The 13890-nt window shown below is 40.4% G+C and overlaps 1 protein-coding gene across 1 annotated transcript; it reads right to left on the bottom strand.

Annotated features, from left to right (window-relative positions):
* Nucleotides 1–307: 307 nt before the first annotated feature.
* Nucleotides 308–12212, bottom strand: SEC61A1 (SEC61 translocon subunit alpha 1). The gene is made up of 12 exons (XM_059479802.1): nucleotides 12131–12212; nucleotides 10830–10897; nucleotides 10109–10174; nucleotides 9942–10020; nucleotides 8980–9111; nucleotides 7544–7653; nucleotides 7188–7341; nucleotides 6315–6475; nucleotides 5604–5801; nucleotides 5093–5284; nucleotides 3423–3499; nucleotides 308–2638 (listed from the first exon to the last, which is right to left on the bottom strand). The coding sequence occupies exons 1-12, from the start codon at nucleotides 12135–12137 to the stop codon at nucleotides 2452–2454; spliced, it is 1431 nt and encodes a 476-aa protein (XP_059335785.1). The 5' UTR covers nucleotides 12138–12212; the 3' UTR covers nucleotides 308–2451.
* Between the last annotated feature and the right edge of the window lie 1678 nt (nucleotides 12213–13890).

Raw genomic sequence — 13890 nt, 5'->3', positions numbered from 1 at the left:
TTGTATCTCTAACGGAAATAGTTTTTGTTAAAGTAATGCATCATTACCCCACTCACCTTCTATTTACTTGTGCAGTGCCTTTAAAATAGCAACTCAAAAAAAAAAAAGCCCAAAGGAATGGTCAGGATCCAGTAATTTTGGCAACCCACTACTGAGAGTCCTTGGAGCAAATACAAATTGTCTTTATTTCACACTGACACTCTGATCAGGTGTTTTGAGGGTACCAGTATCTCAGTGTCATAGGTGGGTAACCTTACTCCACAAGTGTTAGAATTTTAACAGTATCCAAGCACCAAAAGCCAAGCACTAGCTCCAAAGATGTACTTTATTTCATTATAAAGCAGATTTTATAGGCATTATTTCTTTTTGTGAACATCCATTGTATGGCCAGCAGGTTCTGCTTTGAGGACATAGGTGTTTGATAACAAAGATTCACCACTAGACCACAAAAATACAGATGCACAGAACAAGTGCTGCTTAGATACCATAGAGCAAATGGTCTAAACTGCAACCAGTTCAAACAGATATGACCAAAAATACAAGTACAGCTCCAGCCCAGCCAGAGAAGCATGCACAGAAGTGGAGTATTTTTATATTAAAATAGTTTGTATTGGGTTTCCTGGAAAAACAACAACAGAATCCCCAAAGCAGAATTGTATCAGAACTCTTTCCTTTTAATGCCACTTTGTCACTGTCCCCATTTCACATCACATTTGTGCTGTGGTGCATTAATACTTCATAAAAACCACAAAAATTATTCAATGTAGTGTGACATCATAGTGAATGGCTGACAGTGATAATTTCATGGATACTTCATCCCAATTCTTTTATTCCTTTTCCAATCGTGATCCTCATCCCGGGCATTTGGCTTTCATTGATAGGTGCATCTCATTCCACATCTGCAGATTTCCCACATGTTTGGTATCTGAGTTCAGGGTATTAACAAGGTTTCTGGATGTCATCTGTGCTCCTTGGGTGTGTAACAGAGTCCCACCACTCCAGCAGGAACAGTGACTCAAGGACTGTCTGCCCAACATGCACAAATGCACAGAATGCATGTTGATGCAGTGTAAAGAAAAGTTCCAGCAGCCACAACTCCTCCTTCTGGTTTCCATGTTGTCCAATACTGATTGAGGAGAAGTGCATTTACAAGACTCATACACAAATATTTGCATTTGGTCCTAGGCACCTGATTAGCACTGACAACCGAAATTAAAATGGAAAATTAAGTTTTATTATGGTCCATTATAGCCTTAACTGTAAACTCTCCATTTTGAAGGTGTGATCTTCAAAAAAGGAATCCCAATACCTTCTGAAAGAGTATTTGCCTATGTACCACTCAAATCCAAGAGATTATAGGATGGAAAAGCCTTCTACATAAGCCCCTTAGTGGAGTTATCTGACAAGGGTTTCCTATCTAGATCTACAAAAGCAGACAAGTAGCATCCATTCTTTCCACTCTTTTGTGGTAATGAGACTCAAAATTCACTAGATATGAGTAATCAGATAACATCCTGATTGCTACGTGACCAGAATTCATTATCAGGGAGAGAAACTTCACTCTAGCAAAGAGCACAGGCAGATTTGCATCTAAGCAGCCATAACACTCATTCCTTTCAGCTGACATGAGAACTAGAAGCACAGCCACTAATGGCAATAAAGACTAATTAGAAGGCTTTACAAAGTTGGTTTAACCAAGTGTCAAAGTAGCAACTCTTAGGCACAGGTTCTGGCAGAATCTAGATTTACCTGAGTTTTCTGCTTGTGGAGGAGAGGTGGTGGGAAAGGACACATCCCTTTCTTACACAGAAACTTGAAAACAGTCTCAAGCCAATACTCAACAGCTGACAAAGTCTAGTGTAGTAATTACACGAGACAACATTTGGAATTATAGATATTGTATCATAGTAAAAAGAAACAACTGCCTTTCAAATCTGCCATACTGAAAAAAGAAACCCCTAACACATGAAACACCATTTGTGCTTACAACCGTAATTATGGAACTTGAGCGTCAGATGGAGAGATTTTTTTTCACCATTACTGCAAAGGAGCTGCAAAAACAAGTTAAATGGAAAAAAAATCCCTTCCAAAAATTCATTTAACAAACATTAATTAAAACCTGTAAAGGCTTCAGGTTACTAAATGTGAAAGGGGCTCAAAAAATTTTTAGGAGTCATTCAACTAAATCCAAGTCAGAAAACTGACCCTCCTAACACATAATTAAAAAACAATTTTCTTAAAAAATTTTTTTGCACATCTTCCTCATCAATTTATAAAATGCAAAGAGTATGCTAGAAAAGTTTGAACATAAGGGAATGTGCTTTGGAAACATTATTAAAATATGCGTTTCTATAGAATGACACTATCAAGTTTATGGTACTTCTTTTCTCCTGACTGGCTACACTTTGAGAATGTCCCTCCTCTCTTTCCTGGGTCCATGAGAAGCTAGGTTTAGAAAAGAAGAGCTCCCATACTGCCAACTTCACTCTGTTCCTTTACAAAAATTTCAAAGTACTGATAAATGATGGTGACAGCGAGCAGAATTCCAGTTCCAGAGCCAATTGCCCCCAGGAAGTCTGCCAGCACAGAGAGGGCACCAATGCAGAGCCCACCAAAGGCAGCAGCTGTAGGGATGTACCTGGAAAACATGAATGAGAATAGGAAAGGGGCATTAGAGTTTGCTTAGATAGCAACAAAAAGTCAGTGGCAGAATACTCTCTTCCCTTGTGGATCTGCAATCTGGATAAGAATATAAAATGCTCAACCTGACTGGAGAAGAAAAAAATGCTACACTGAGAGGAGAAGGTATTACAGTCCACCATGCAATTATGCACAAATATTAAACTCATGGCTACTGGCTCTTCAAATCATCTGTAGGTGACTGAAATCCAAAGTTATAATAACATTACCATAACAAAGGGTACCTTTGGTACCACAAAGGGTACATAGGTCCTGCCCTGAAATCTGAAAACCTAAAGACATCAACCCCTGCCCACCTCTGCACCTAGGAGATTTAAGTAACTACTTGTTTTAGAAGCAAGGTCTGCATGAAAACAGCTCTCAAGACTAATAACACAAGAAAAATTACAGTAAGAAAATATTTCTGGGTCAGCTTGAAATAGTAAAGTACACTGAAATGCTCATTATTAGCTACCCTGAGTAGAGTACATAAATGAAAAAAACAAAAAACCAGGAAAATAAAAGGTTCAGAATTTGAGGCAAATTCTTTAAATGCAAGGCAAAAATAAGCTGTACTGTACAAGTCTTCCCTTAATGAGATGAAGTTCTATGTCCTATGCATGTGACATCAAAGCTGAAATAATATCTGTGTTCTAGGATCTAGAAAATGCAAGTCAAAGCAAACTTTGCCCTTTGTTTGCCCATAACACCTTGCATGAACAGCCAGTGAATATGCAGCTCACCTGTTGAGTTCATGTACCATTGAAGTTTCTCTGTGGCCTCGCATTACCATTTGCTGTTCTTTCAATTGCTTGGCAACCTGTATTGAATCAAGGAATAGTGTAAGCAAATTTACTGTGGTTGCCCAAGGCCATGCAATGTAGTACTGTGGGAAAACAGAAATAAATGGTGGTGGGGTTGGGTGTTTTTTGTATTGTTTTGTGTTTTGGATTGTGTTTTACATTATTCATCTGAGTTCAAAACATCCATTATTTTAACTTCATATAAATTACAAGCACAGGCACTTTTCTACCTGTCAATTATTCAAAGCTTTCTGGATAATTCTAGTCCTAGTGAGAAAAGGAAAATTTGGATACTGGTAGGCTCTCATACACATAATTCAATCCATGTTTTCCCATCTACCTCTCCCCTGATGAGGTTTTTGCAGATGTTGCAAAATCATTCCTTGAAGTGTTTATTCCATTTTAGTTTCCTGCATTCAGTTGAGTCAACTATTTATTTGTGGAGCCACACTAGAAACTAGACTTAGAATCCCTTCTTTGAACATTATTCTTAAACTGGATTTCTGCAGTTGCACAGGGTTACAGCAGAGCCCTGCAAACACTTCACTAACAACTGTGGGTAACAAATTCTAGCAGGGGAACATGAAGGTGCTCATCACTGACTCTATGCACTGAGAAAACACACTTTGAGATGAGCAAGCTGTCAGCTTTCCACTACACAGTGGAAATTTAATTAATGATTTATCAACTTTTATTTCGACCTTTTTTGCATTAACCTAAAATTATTTTATTTAGTATCAGGAAAAAGTATTAAAGTGTTAAAAACTGTCTACTCTGAATACTGGATTGGTTTACTCTGAAATAAAACCTGACTGGACATGGCTGTGAGTGCCTCCCTGCATGCCTGAGAAGCAGCAAGATGCAAAACAAGAGAGTGCTCACACTGTTACAGTAACTGTGCAATTACTTATTTGTAAAAGAATGGATTAAACCATTCCACATGGCTGCCAAACTTCACCTCCTACCCAGAACCACACAATACAAATATACCACAATGACAGCAATTTTCCATTTTGTTTTCCAACTCCAATTTCAGGGTGATGTAGCTCCTGAATGTTAAATATCCTGTAGCAAATGGAAATTTTGAGAAGCTAGCCTCAAGTACATCAATGCACTGCATTATATTCTCCATTGTCAGTGTTCTCTAGTTAAAAGTAACAACCTCTAGTTAATTTTTCCACAAAGGAAGCTCAGAACTCTGTGTCAGGAATGGCTGTCTGAGCTTTACCTGCAAGTTTTTAAGTGGCAACTGCCTTGCACACAGTGCATCTGTCATGTGGCACTGAAAGAGTTTCTACCTCTCCTGTTACCTTTTCTACTCTCACACTGATCACATATTTCTATGTTCTAAATTTCCTAATTCCAATTAAAGCAATTTAAGTTTTGATGTTGTTTTGAAAAAGCAGTAAAGAAAACAGGAAAAAAATTACCCCCATTCTGTCTAATCTTTCTCAATTAAAAAAAGATACAGTCCCTGTTTCCACAAACAATGAATATTACCAACAATATTACCAGCAGAACAGCTTTTCAGAAGAAAGTCAGTCTTATTCTTACAACTGCCCATCTGTTTTCATCATGTAAGCTCACATAATTTGTCATTTTAAACTTACATCTTTGGCAGAGGAGCCAGAGACTTCAATCCATGTCTTAGAGAAGAAAGCACAGGAGCCCAGCATAAATACAATATAAACAACTGCATGTACAGGGTCTTCCAACACTGAAGAAAAGGACTCTGGAGGTGACAGGTAGTAACAGAGTCCACCAACTGGATAAGCACGAGCAGGGCCTCCAGAAGATGTGTCCTGGACGAAGAAAGCAAGCAGTCAGTCATCAATCTTCTCATTATTTCTTAGCCATTAAGCCAAGTCTTAGAAAAGTTTGTATCACCTTTGTGTCATTTTGCATCATTACTACTGCAGCAGCACACAAATTTACATTCATCACAGCAAGCCTCATATGCTACTATTAATTCAAACTAATTACTAATTCAGGAGTTTCAGAGTGTATGACTGAAAAAGTCAATCATCAAAGTGTGTCTTCATATTGGGAGACCATCTCTTCAAGCCCACATTTCAATGGTGCCCTTGTAAAGATGTATGCAGGATGAGAAGGAATACTCACAGACCAGGTGCCCAGCAGGCTGACCAGCAAGTTGCCACTGAAGCGGGCAGAAAGCATCTGGGAGATGACATACAGGTTGGACACCAGGGCAGACTGGAGAATAATGGGAATGTTGGAAGTGTAGAACAACTTGATGGGGTAGGTGTTGTACTGGCCCCGGTAGCGAGCAGATTTGATAGGAAGATCCACTCTGAAGCCCTGAAAAGTTTTCAAAAAAAAGTCCCCAGTTACATCTGGATGTGAACCCAAAAACTGCAAAACTGCATGGCTGTCTAAACACACAGCCACACACAAGAAGGTATGAAAGATTCAGACCAGAAGAAATCTGAAGTTTCAGAAAGACTGAACAAAGCATCCAGGAAAAGAAACATTACAACTTCCTATATTCTTCAGCAACAAACAGGCCTAAAAACTTCAAAGTGTTTCCCAGTAAAAAGCAATAGCATTTGGGTTATACAGTATCACATGTGCACATGCATCTGGGGTATTTTTATTTGGTTTTTTGTTTCTTTTTTCAGAGACCAAACTAAGCCTCAAGCCTTCTGTGTGACTATGATAAGTGTAGAAACGGATTAAGAGAAGACAGTGTATAATGAACAACCAGATGCTGCATGTACAAAAATGAGCCTTGTGAATATATGTCATGTAGAAGGAAGCAAATTTCAGACCTACAGTCCATACAGTTTTACAACCCCCATTATTCCAACTGACCTGGAAGTAAATGACAATTGCAAAGACAAAGATGGTGGCAATCAGATTCATGAGGTTGGGGAGGTTCTGACGGTAAAAGGCCTCACGAAGAGCTCGGACTTTGTCTGTGCGAGTAGCCAGAAGGTGGAACAGAGCAATGATGGCTCCCTCAAATTCCATGCCTTGGAAAGGAAAAGAAAAACTTAGGTGAGCTGTGATTATCTCCAAGTTTCAGTGTTTTGTCCCATTAAGTGTATTTCTGCACTACAGGATTCAGAATGGGATTGCTCTGAGTCTTTTGCATCTTGAGCACATTATCAGACTTTTATATTTACACCCTTCATGTCAGCTATGTTATTTCCAAATTTTTTTTAAATCCCCTTGTAGTGGCCTAGAATCTAAATCATAACCCAGTATCAGGCTTTCTAGTGTCAGTTGTGGTAAGACACAAGTTACTGTTTGGATTACAGCAAATGGCATAACCTCACTTCTGTTTTCTACTATACAGCAGCAAACAGGATCATCTCCAGATGGAGTTTGGAGACTAAGGTCTTTAGGGCAAAGTGTACAAAAAGCAAGGAGCAGAAAGAAACAGCTAATATTTTGTAAGTTGGACAGCAGCCACAATACAATGGCAGTCCACTACTGCTGATTTCTAATGAAGGCACTGTAAGAAACTCAAGTTCAGTAAATATCCTGTGAAATACTACAAATTGAGAAAAAATATCTTTGTGCTTGCACTTTGCACAGCAGCACCTGCTGCACTAGCAAGATTCACTACACAGTCAAGATGGCAGCAACAGCATTTGGCATTAAGTTAACATTAAAAAAAATTAAAAAGATGTTGCTTTTTTTACAAACTATTGGTAAAGAAAACAGACTGTGCCATATTACCTCGCCCGGTGTTCACTGTGGTGGGGCTGAATGCTTTCCACACAATGGTCTCACAGATATTGGTGGCAATGAAGAGAGAGATGCCAGAACCAAGACCATATCCTTTCTGGAGCAGCTCATCCAAGAGCAGAACTATCAAACCAGCAACAAAAAGCTACAGCAAACAAAAGAAATACAGCATTAGTTCCGTGTCCTTTTCATTTTGTTAGAAAAATAATGTGTACTAAAAGATTAGGCTATATGTGAAGAAGCAAGTACACTTGGGCCTTTTTGCTCTGCATGAGGGATAGCCTGTACGTAAGGCTGATTTTTTGACCCTTTCAGGGAAAGAGTAAGTAGAGAAGATTAGAAATTACCTGGATTGTGATAAGCAAGCAGATACCAGCACCCATCTCAGATGGGTCTCCATACATTCCAGTCATTACATACACAATGGACTGTCCAATGGTAATGATCATTCCAAACACTACAGAATAAAAAGAACAAGTATGTATTTGTCCTGGATCCTTATGTCAGTGGGCAATTAGAGAAACAGAAATCACTTTTTGGTAGAGAATCTTGGTTTCAGCTGAGATAGAGTTAATTTTCTTTGTAGTAGCTGGAGAGTACCGAGGTTTGGATTTTCCATGAGAATAATCCATGAGAGGCTGATGTGCTGCTGTTTTAGTTGCTGCTCAGCAGTGCTTGCCCCAAGTCAAGGACTTCTCAGTGTGCCCTGCTCTGCCAGCCAGCAGGTGCACAAGAAGCTGGCAGGGAGCATGACCAGGACAGCTGACCCTAAGTGGCCACAGGGATATTCCATACCCTGGAATGTCAGGCTCATCAGGGAGGGCTGGCCAGGAGGGGCTGATCTCAGCTCAGGAACTGCCTGGGCATCCAGCAGGTGGTCAGCATTGCATTGTGCAGCACTTGTTTCTCTAAGGTTTTACTTCTCTTTCTCCTTTTTGTTACAGTTGTTGTTATTGTATTATACTTTGTATCAGTTATGGAACTGTTCTTATCTCAACCCACGAGGTTTATTATTTTTTTTCTCATTCTCCTCTCCTTCCCACAGGAGAGTGAGCAAGTGTCCCATGTGATACTTAGTTGCCAGATGGGGTTAAACCACAACATTTGGGAAGGAATACATAAGTCACACCGTGTTTAAATTCAAGAGCAAGTTAACTTTGCTGTCTGCAATCTGGCACTGAAAATAGAAATACATACAGATAGTTCAAATGCACTTAGAAGCAAGTGGGTTTGGTTACCAAAGGCTGCTTTAGATACTGAAAACTCTGGGGGTGTTAAGATATTACTGTAGCAATTTATAATTTTTTCCAGTACACATATCAGTAAATAGTGTACAGCATCAAATAGCTACAAAACACCCAATTTTTTTTCTGGAAGTCATTATCAGGTGACCACAGAGACCCCTTATTGATGAGAAAGACCCATGGCTGGAGCTGCACGGTATAAACAGCTACAACCAACATCTTTATCACCATGAAACACTCAGATTAACACAGTTCAAAAGTTGAGTCTCCACAGTCTCTACACTGCTTCACTTATCTGGGGAGATTACAGCAGCAATGCCAATGGCACTGACTCTTTTCCTTTTCACACCTTTCTCAAGCTTCACAGCCAACAAGGCAGAGAGCTGTCAGTAGGAGACTGATGAAATGCAGGTGTCTGCAGCAGAAAATGACACAAACCCACAAGCCCAACTGCACTACTCATCCCTTGGTAAATTCACTTTCCACTGTCAGGGTGAGATACTCTAAACCACCAGTGCTCAACATGAGCTGTTACTCACATTTCTGGGCTCCATTGAAGAGAGCTCTGTCCTTTGGGGTGTCACCAACCTCAATTATCTTAGCACCTGCCAAGAGCTGCATGATGAGCCCTGAGGTGACAATGGGTGAAATGCCCAGCTCCATCAATGTTCCTGCCAGACACAGGAAGAACAGCGAAGTTCAAAGTTAGTTTTTATCAACCTTTACATCACAATGGAGAAGATCTAAAACTCCAAATCTCTGTAAATGTAAAAATTATCAATCATAACAAAAGTTTGTTACAAGTCAGTTTGACATGTAGTACTCCTCAGTACCTCAAAAATACTGTGCTCACTGAAAAAGGCTTTTTGCTGTCAAGAATATATTTACTCTACATAAAACAAAGTAGGATGTAAACTGATATATCAAATGATATAGAATGATAAAGAGCATTCAGGAAACTGTCAACATTCTTAATTTATAGCTGCATTAGAAAGTTTATATAAATTTCTGTTTCCTGGGGAAGCTATCATGAATTTTAACTTTCACACCTGTATTAGAAAGCCTCTACAAGAAAATGAAATTTACATGAACTACTGTGCATTTCAATCTTCTCTGTGACAGACTCAAAGAAGTCATCCAGGAAACCACAGCACTCAAGGAAACACAAATGATTTTGAAACACAAATCACAAATCTTGAAGATTGCAACAGCAGCAATGCAGGTAATTAGGAACTCTCTCTTTCCTAACCATTTACCTCCAAAAAAAAAAAAAAAAAAGCTCAATTTTTTTACATATAATAGATTGCACACAGTCAGCCATAAACTCATTTTGTCCAGAATGTGCCTTTCCCAATGCCACACTAATTTATCACTTTAAATAATACAGAAAAATTACTTTTCACTCTCCAGTTTTTATATTCATTACAATGGAGCAGAATGCAAGTCCAAAACCATTTTGATTCAAGATAAAAAACATTCCCTCCTGAAAGTCTGACCATACCTCTATTGGATGCCAAAATCACTCTCATCCAGTAGAAAGGATCTGCAGAGTCTGATGACATAATGCCAAACAAGGGAATCTGCATTTCCAACCAAGAGATTAAATTAGAGACTTCATAGCATGCTTGAAACATTTCAGCTCTTCCTTAAAAAGGGAAGGAAACATACCTGGCAGCATACTAAGAAGATGAAGAGTGTGATAGCTGTCCATAGTACCTTTTCCTTAAACTGAATCTAAAGGGAAAAACACAAAACCAAAAATCAACAACAGATGATAAAGCTGTCAAGATAATAAGATCTAGTACATCAAGTAAACTTTCACAGCTGCACATTTGATTTTCTTGTGGAGGTACAAACAACAGAATACCCAAAAGAAAACAACATACTGTTCATCCCTTTCATCCCACATAAGACCAAGGAAAGCTACAAAGCTTTATTCAAAATTTAACCCAAATAAACAAGCTTATGTCAATGCAAGGTAATTCTAGTACTTCCACAGAAATGAATGTTACATTTTCAGGAGTAAGAGCTTATGACGAGAAAAAAACAGTAATAGGGAGCAGCTTGTCTCAGCAAATAATCTTAGATTAAAGCTTATGAAGCAGAGATTTTAAAGTTGTTGCTTTAAATTACTCTAGTTTACACTTCAATCTGTGCTGCCTTCAACATCTCACCATGCACTGCTGTGACATAAACAAATCTGCCCAACCCCATTCATTCTTGTACAACCACATCCACATGAGATGCACCCCACATGCACTCCACTAAAAACAGCTGTACCTAAATCTGCTATTCTCCCCTCAGGGAAGAAACCCCAAATCCCACAAATGCAAACTCTGATTTTATAGCACACAAATACAAACCTAGGAAGTAAGTTTTATTAACCTACCTTCCGTTCTGGCTTTTGAATTTCAGGCAAGATAACACAGAAGGGCTTGATCACTTCAAGGAATTTTACTGTACAGAAATAAGTTAAAAGACAAAGTGAGCACACAGACAATGAACACTAAAAAAGCTCAAGCTGAATTGAATTTGAACATGTACTCTAAATAAAAGTCCCAAATCTGAGGAAATTTTGGTTGGTTAGTTTGGGGCAGGGTGTATGTTTTGTGTTATTAAATTCTTATCTGTTCTAATTACACAGACATTAAGCTAACATGTTTTAAGTACAGTATGGACTAGGAACAGAATTAAAGAAAATCAAGCATTTTCCCATTCCACCAAGTAGGCTGACAGCACCAAAAAAACCTTTAATTGCTTTACACGAGTTTACCAATACCCTTGAACTTTTATTTCATGGTAGTTTCTCCTCAGCCAAATATTAGAGAGAAAAAACTGCCTTGGGTATTATATATATATAGTACTTTTCAGCCATAGTTTAAGAATTCCTACACACTTTTGGGCCATACAACTTAACAGTTCCTACCCAAGCAATTCAGAAACATCAACTGAAGTTAGTCTACAGAATATCTCATGCCATGATCCCCTTCTAGCAAAAAAAGACACATCCTTAGGTCAGAAGTCTGTCTTAAAATAAGCATTAAATGAAGAGGGGATTTGCAAAGTCACAAGGTCTCCCATAAGCAGAGAGCTCTGAATTGGAAGAGTTAATTCTAAAACCGCAAGGACAAATCTAGAGCTGCATCCGTATTTTGGAGTGATTTGAACTAAGAATACAACAGTGCAGAACTGAAACTACTGCTGCCTTTCCACCTTTCCATGGAAGGCTGCAACTTCAGCAGCAAGCTAAGACTTGACCACAAAAGATATTTTCTTAATTTCAAACGATTATATCTGAAAAGCTACATCGGACCGCGATATTCAATTTAATTCAAATCAAGGTCTCTCCAAATCAAGGTCTACAGCAACACAGCAATCGACTAAGACGCCTCCCAAGCAGCTTTTCCTGCAGGTTCGCACGGATCGATCACCGCGGGATGCAGGCACAGTCTGTAACCCCTGTGCCACTGTCCCTGAGGGGTCACACCCGAGGTGACATCGGCCCCGCCACCCGGCACCGCGCCCGGCACCCTCAGCCTGGCGGGGCCCGCCGCAGCGCCCGGCACGGGGCACACGGCGCCGGTTCCCTCCCCGCCATGAGCTGCCACCCCCGGGAGCGGCTCTTTCCCGGGCAGAGGGGAGAAGCAGGAGCGCAAGGGGAGCGGCGGGACGCGGATCCCCGGTACTCACTGCCCATGGCGGCGCCGGCCGAGCAGCAGCGAGCGGCGGCCGCGGCGGGAGGGACACGTCAGGCTCCGAGCGCGGCCGCCCCCTTCCGCTTCCTGCCACGCGCCGCGTCCGCCGCCGCCGCCGCCGCGCATGCGCCGGGATGCGGCCACAAGGCCCTCCGCCTACAACTCCCATCGTGCTCTGCGGTCAGGGAGCACAATAACCCCCATGGCGCGGGTGCCGCCCATAGCGGCGCGCGGCTTGACGGGAATTGTAGTCCTTGCCTGCCGCCATCTTGATATGGTATGGGACTGGCTCCTGTGTTAGGGACGCGTGTTTTGGCTACCACAAAGCGTCGCGCTGGTTTAAGAGGTTTCAACAGATAAATACATAAATAAACACTTAAAATTCGTTTCCTGGTTGTGTGTTTTTGTAGCAGGACGTTGTAGGCTTTGCTGTGCAGTAAGAATCTCTTGGCACCTGCCACACAACAAGTGCGTCAGGTGGCAGAAAGAGCAGCTGTGTGCAAATGTCTCAGCTCCTCTGGCCATGTAGAAATGATTTGTGTAGGTCATTCTCTGGACTCCGTGGTTAATGGAGATACAAGTAGAGAAATACTCTGCTTACCTTTCATCTCTGGAGAAATCACTGTGCATCTCACATATTTTCAGATGAGTTGAGTCATCCTCCAGAGGTATTTATCTGTATCATAGAGGGAACTCAGGTGACAGCTTCACCCTGTATTTTGGGTGTCCCATTGTGAAAAACGCCAATCACTTGTTTTTAAAATTTTAAAAGTTTAGTAGGAATAAAGTTATTATAAAATAGTAATACAATTAGAGTAATAGTAATTTGGATAATTTGAATTAGGACAATATGAGACAATAGAAGCAAAGAGTTACGGACGTCTGGGTACTTTTTCTGGGCAGCATAAGCCTGAAAACGGACACATGTTAACAGAGGATTAACCCTGAAAAACAATAACCTGTTGCATATTCATACATCTCATACATGATGCATAAATTGCATTCAAATACAGAATTCTGTCTGGTCCTCGTCAACTTCTTCTTCATAATCCTAACAGCGTCGTCCTGCCTGAACGAGGAGGGAAGAAGTTCGTTTCTCCTGATAATGGACAAATAAATTCTCTTTCTCTGAAAGATTTAGGTGTCCTGTGGCTGCTATCTCACTGCAAGTCCTTTCTTTAAAAAAAAGTATCCTACATAGCACAGTTTCTATTTTAACATTTTGTTATAACCTAAAACTGTATTTAACACACTACTTAAGAGAATTAATACAGCATCTCTTTCTAACACAACACATATAATATTCATTTTAATATTTGCAAAAAGCCAATCATAAAATAGGCATTTTTCACACCATGTCAGACAGCTCCAGGTATCAGTGTCCCACAGTCAGTCCCTGCCTGCTCGAGGCGCCATGTGTAACGCGCCTAGATCCAGCTGGGCTTTAATAAAATGTGAAACATTGGTGGAAATGTGAAACATTGGTGAAAATTTGGGCTGCGTGTCAAGGAAGTGACGGGCCAGCCACATGTCACTGTCACCCGGCAGCACCAGCAAGGGACACGTGCTCCAGGGGCTGATTGTCTGAGGTGTTTCTTGCCAGAAGCACTCAATGTTCTGTGCGCTTTCCAGGCCTCTGCAGGGGCAGTTATCAGCAGTCTGAAAGGGAAGGTAAACACAAGTCAAGGGAAAGATTAAAGCAAACAGAGGTGCTGATACAAAGCAGTTAAAGTCAGTGTATACACTCTATAAAGT

Source organism: Ammospiza nelsoni, chromosome 11, assembly GCF_027579445.1.
Source record: "Ammospiza nelsoni isolate bAmmNel1 chromosome 11, bAmmNel1.pri, whole genome shotgun sequence".
In the NCBI taxonomy this organism is placed as follows: Eukaryota; Metazoa; Chordata; class Aves; order Passeriformes; family Passerellidae; genus Ammospiza; species Ammospiza nelsoni.
The sequence above is the reverse complement of the archived record's forward strand: the minus strand, read 5'-3'. Positions and strand labels throughout refer to the sequence as shown.

Bases quoted from the DNA above. Each gene is read 5' to 3' on its own strand.
- SEC61A1 (XM_059479802.1), bottom strand. The intron at 6,476-7,187 runs GTAATATGGCAC...TTCCTTTCCAAG, and splicing joins CACAGTGAACACCGGGCGAG to GCATGGAATTTGAGGGAGCC. The intron at 3,500-5,092 runs GTAAGTTTAAAA...GATTCAATACAG, and splicing joins CTGGCTCCTCTGCCAAAGAT to GTTGCCAAGCAATTGAAAGA.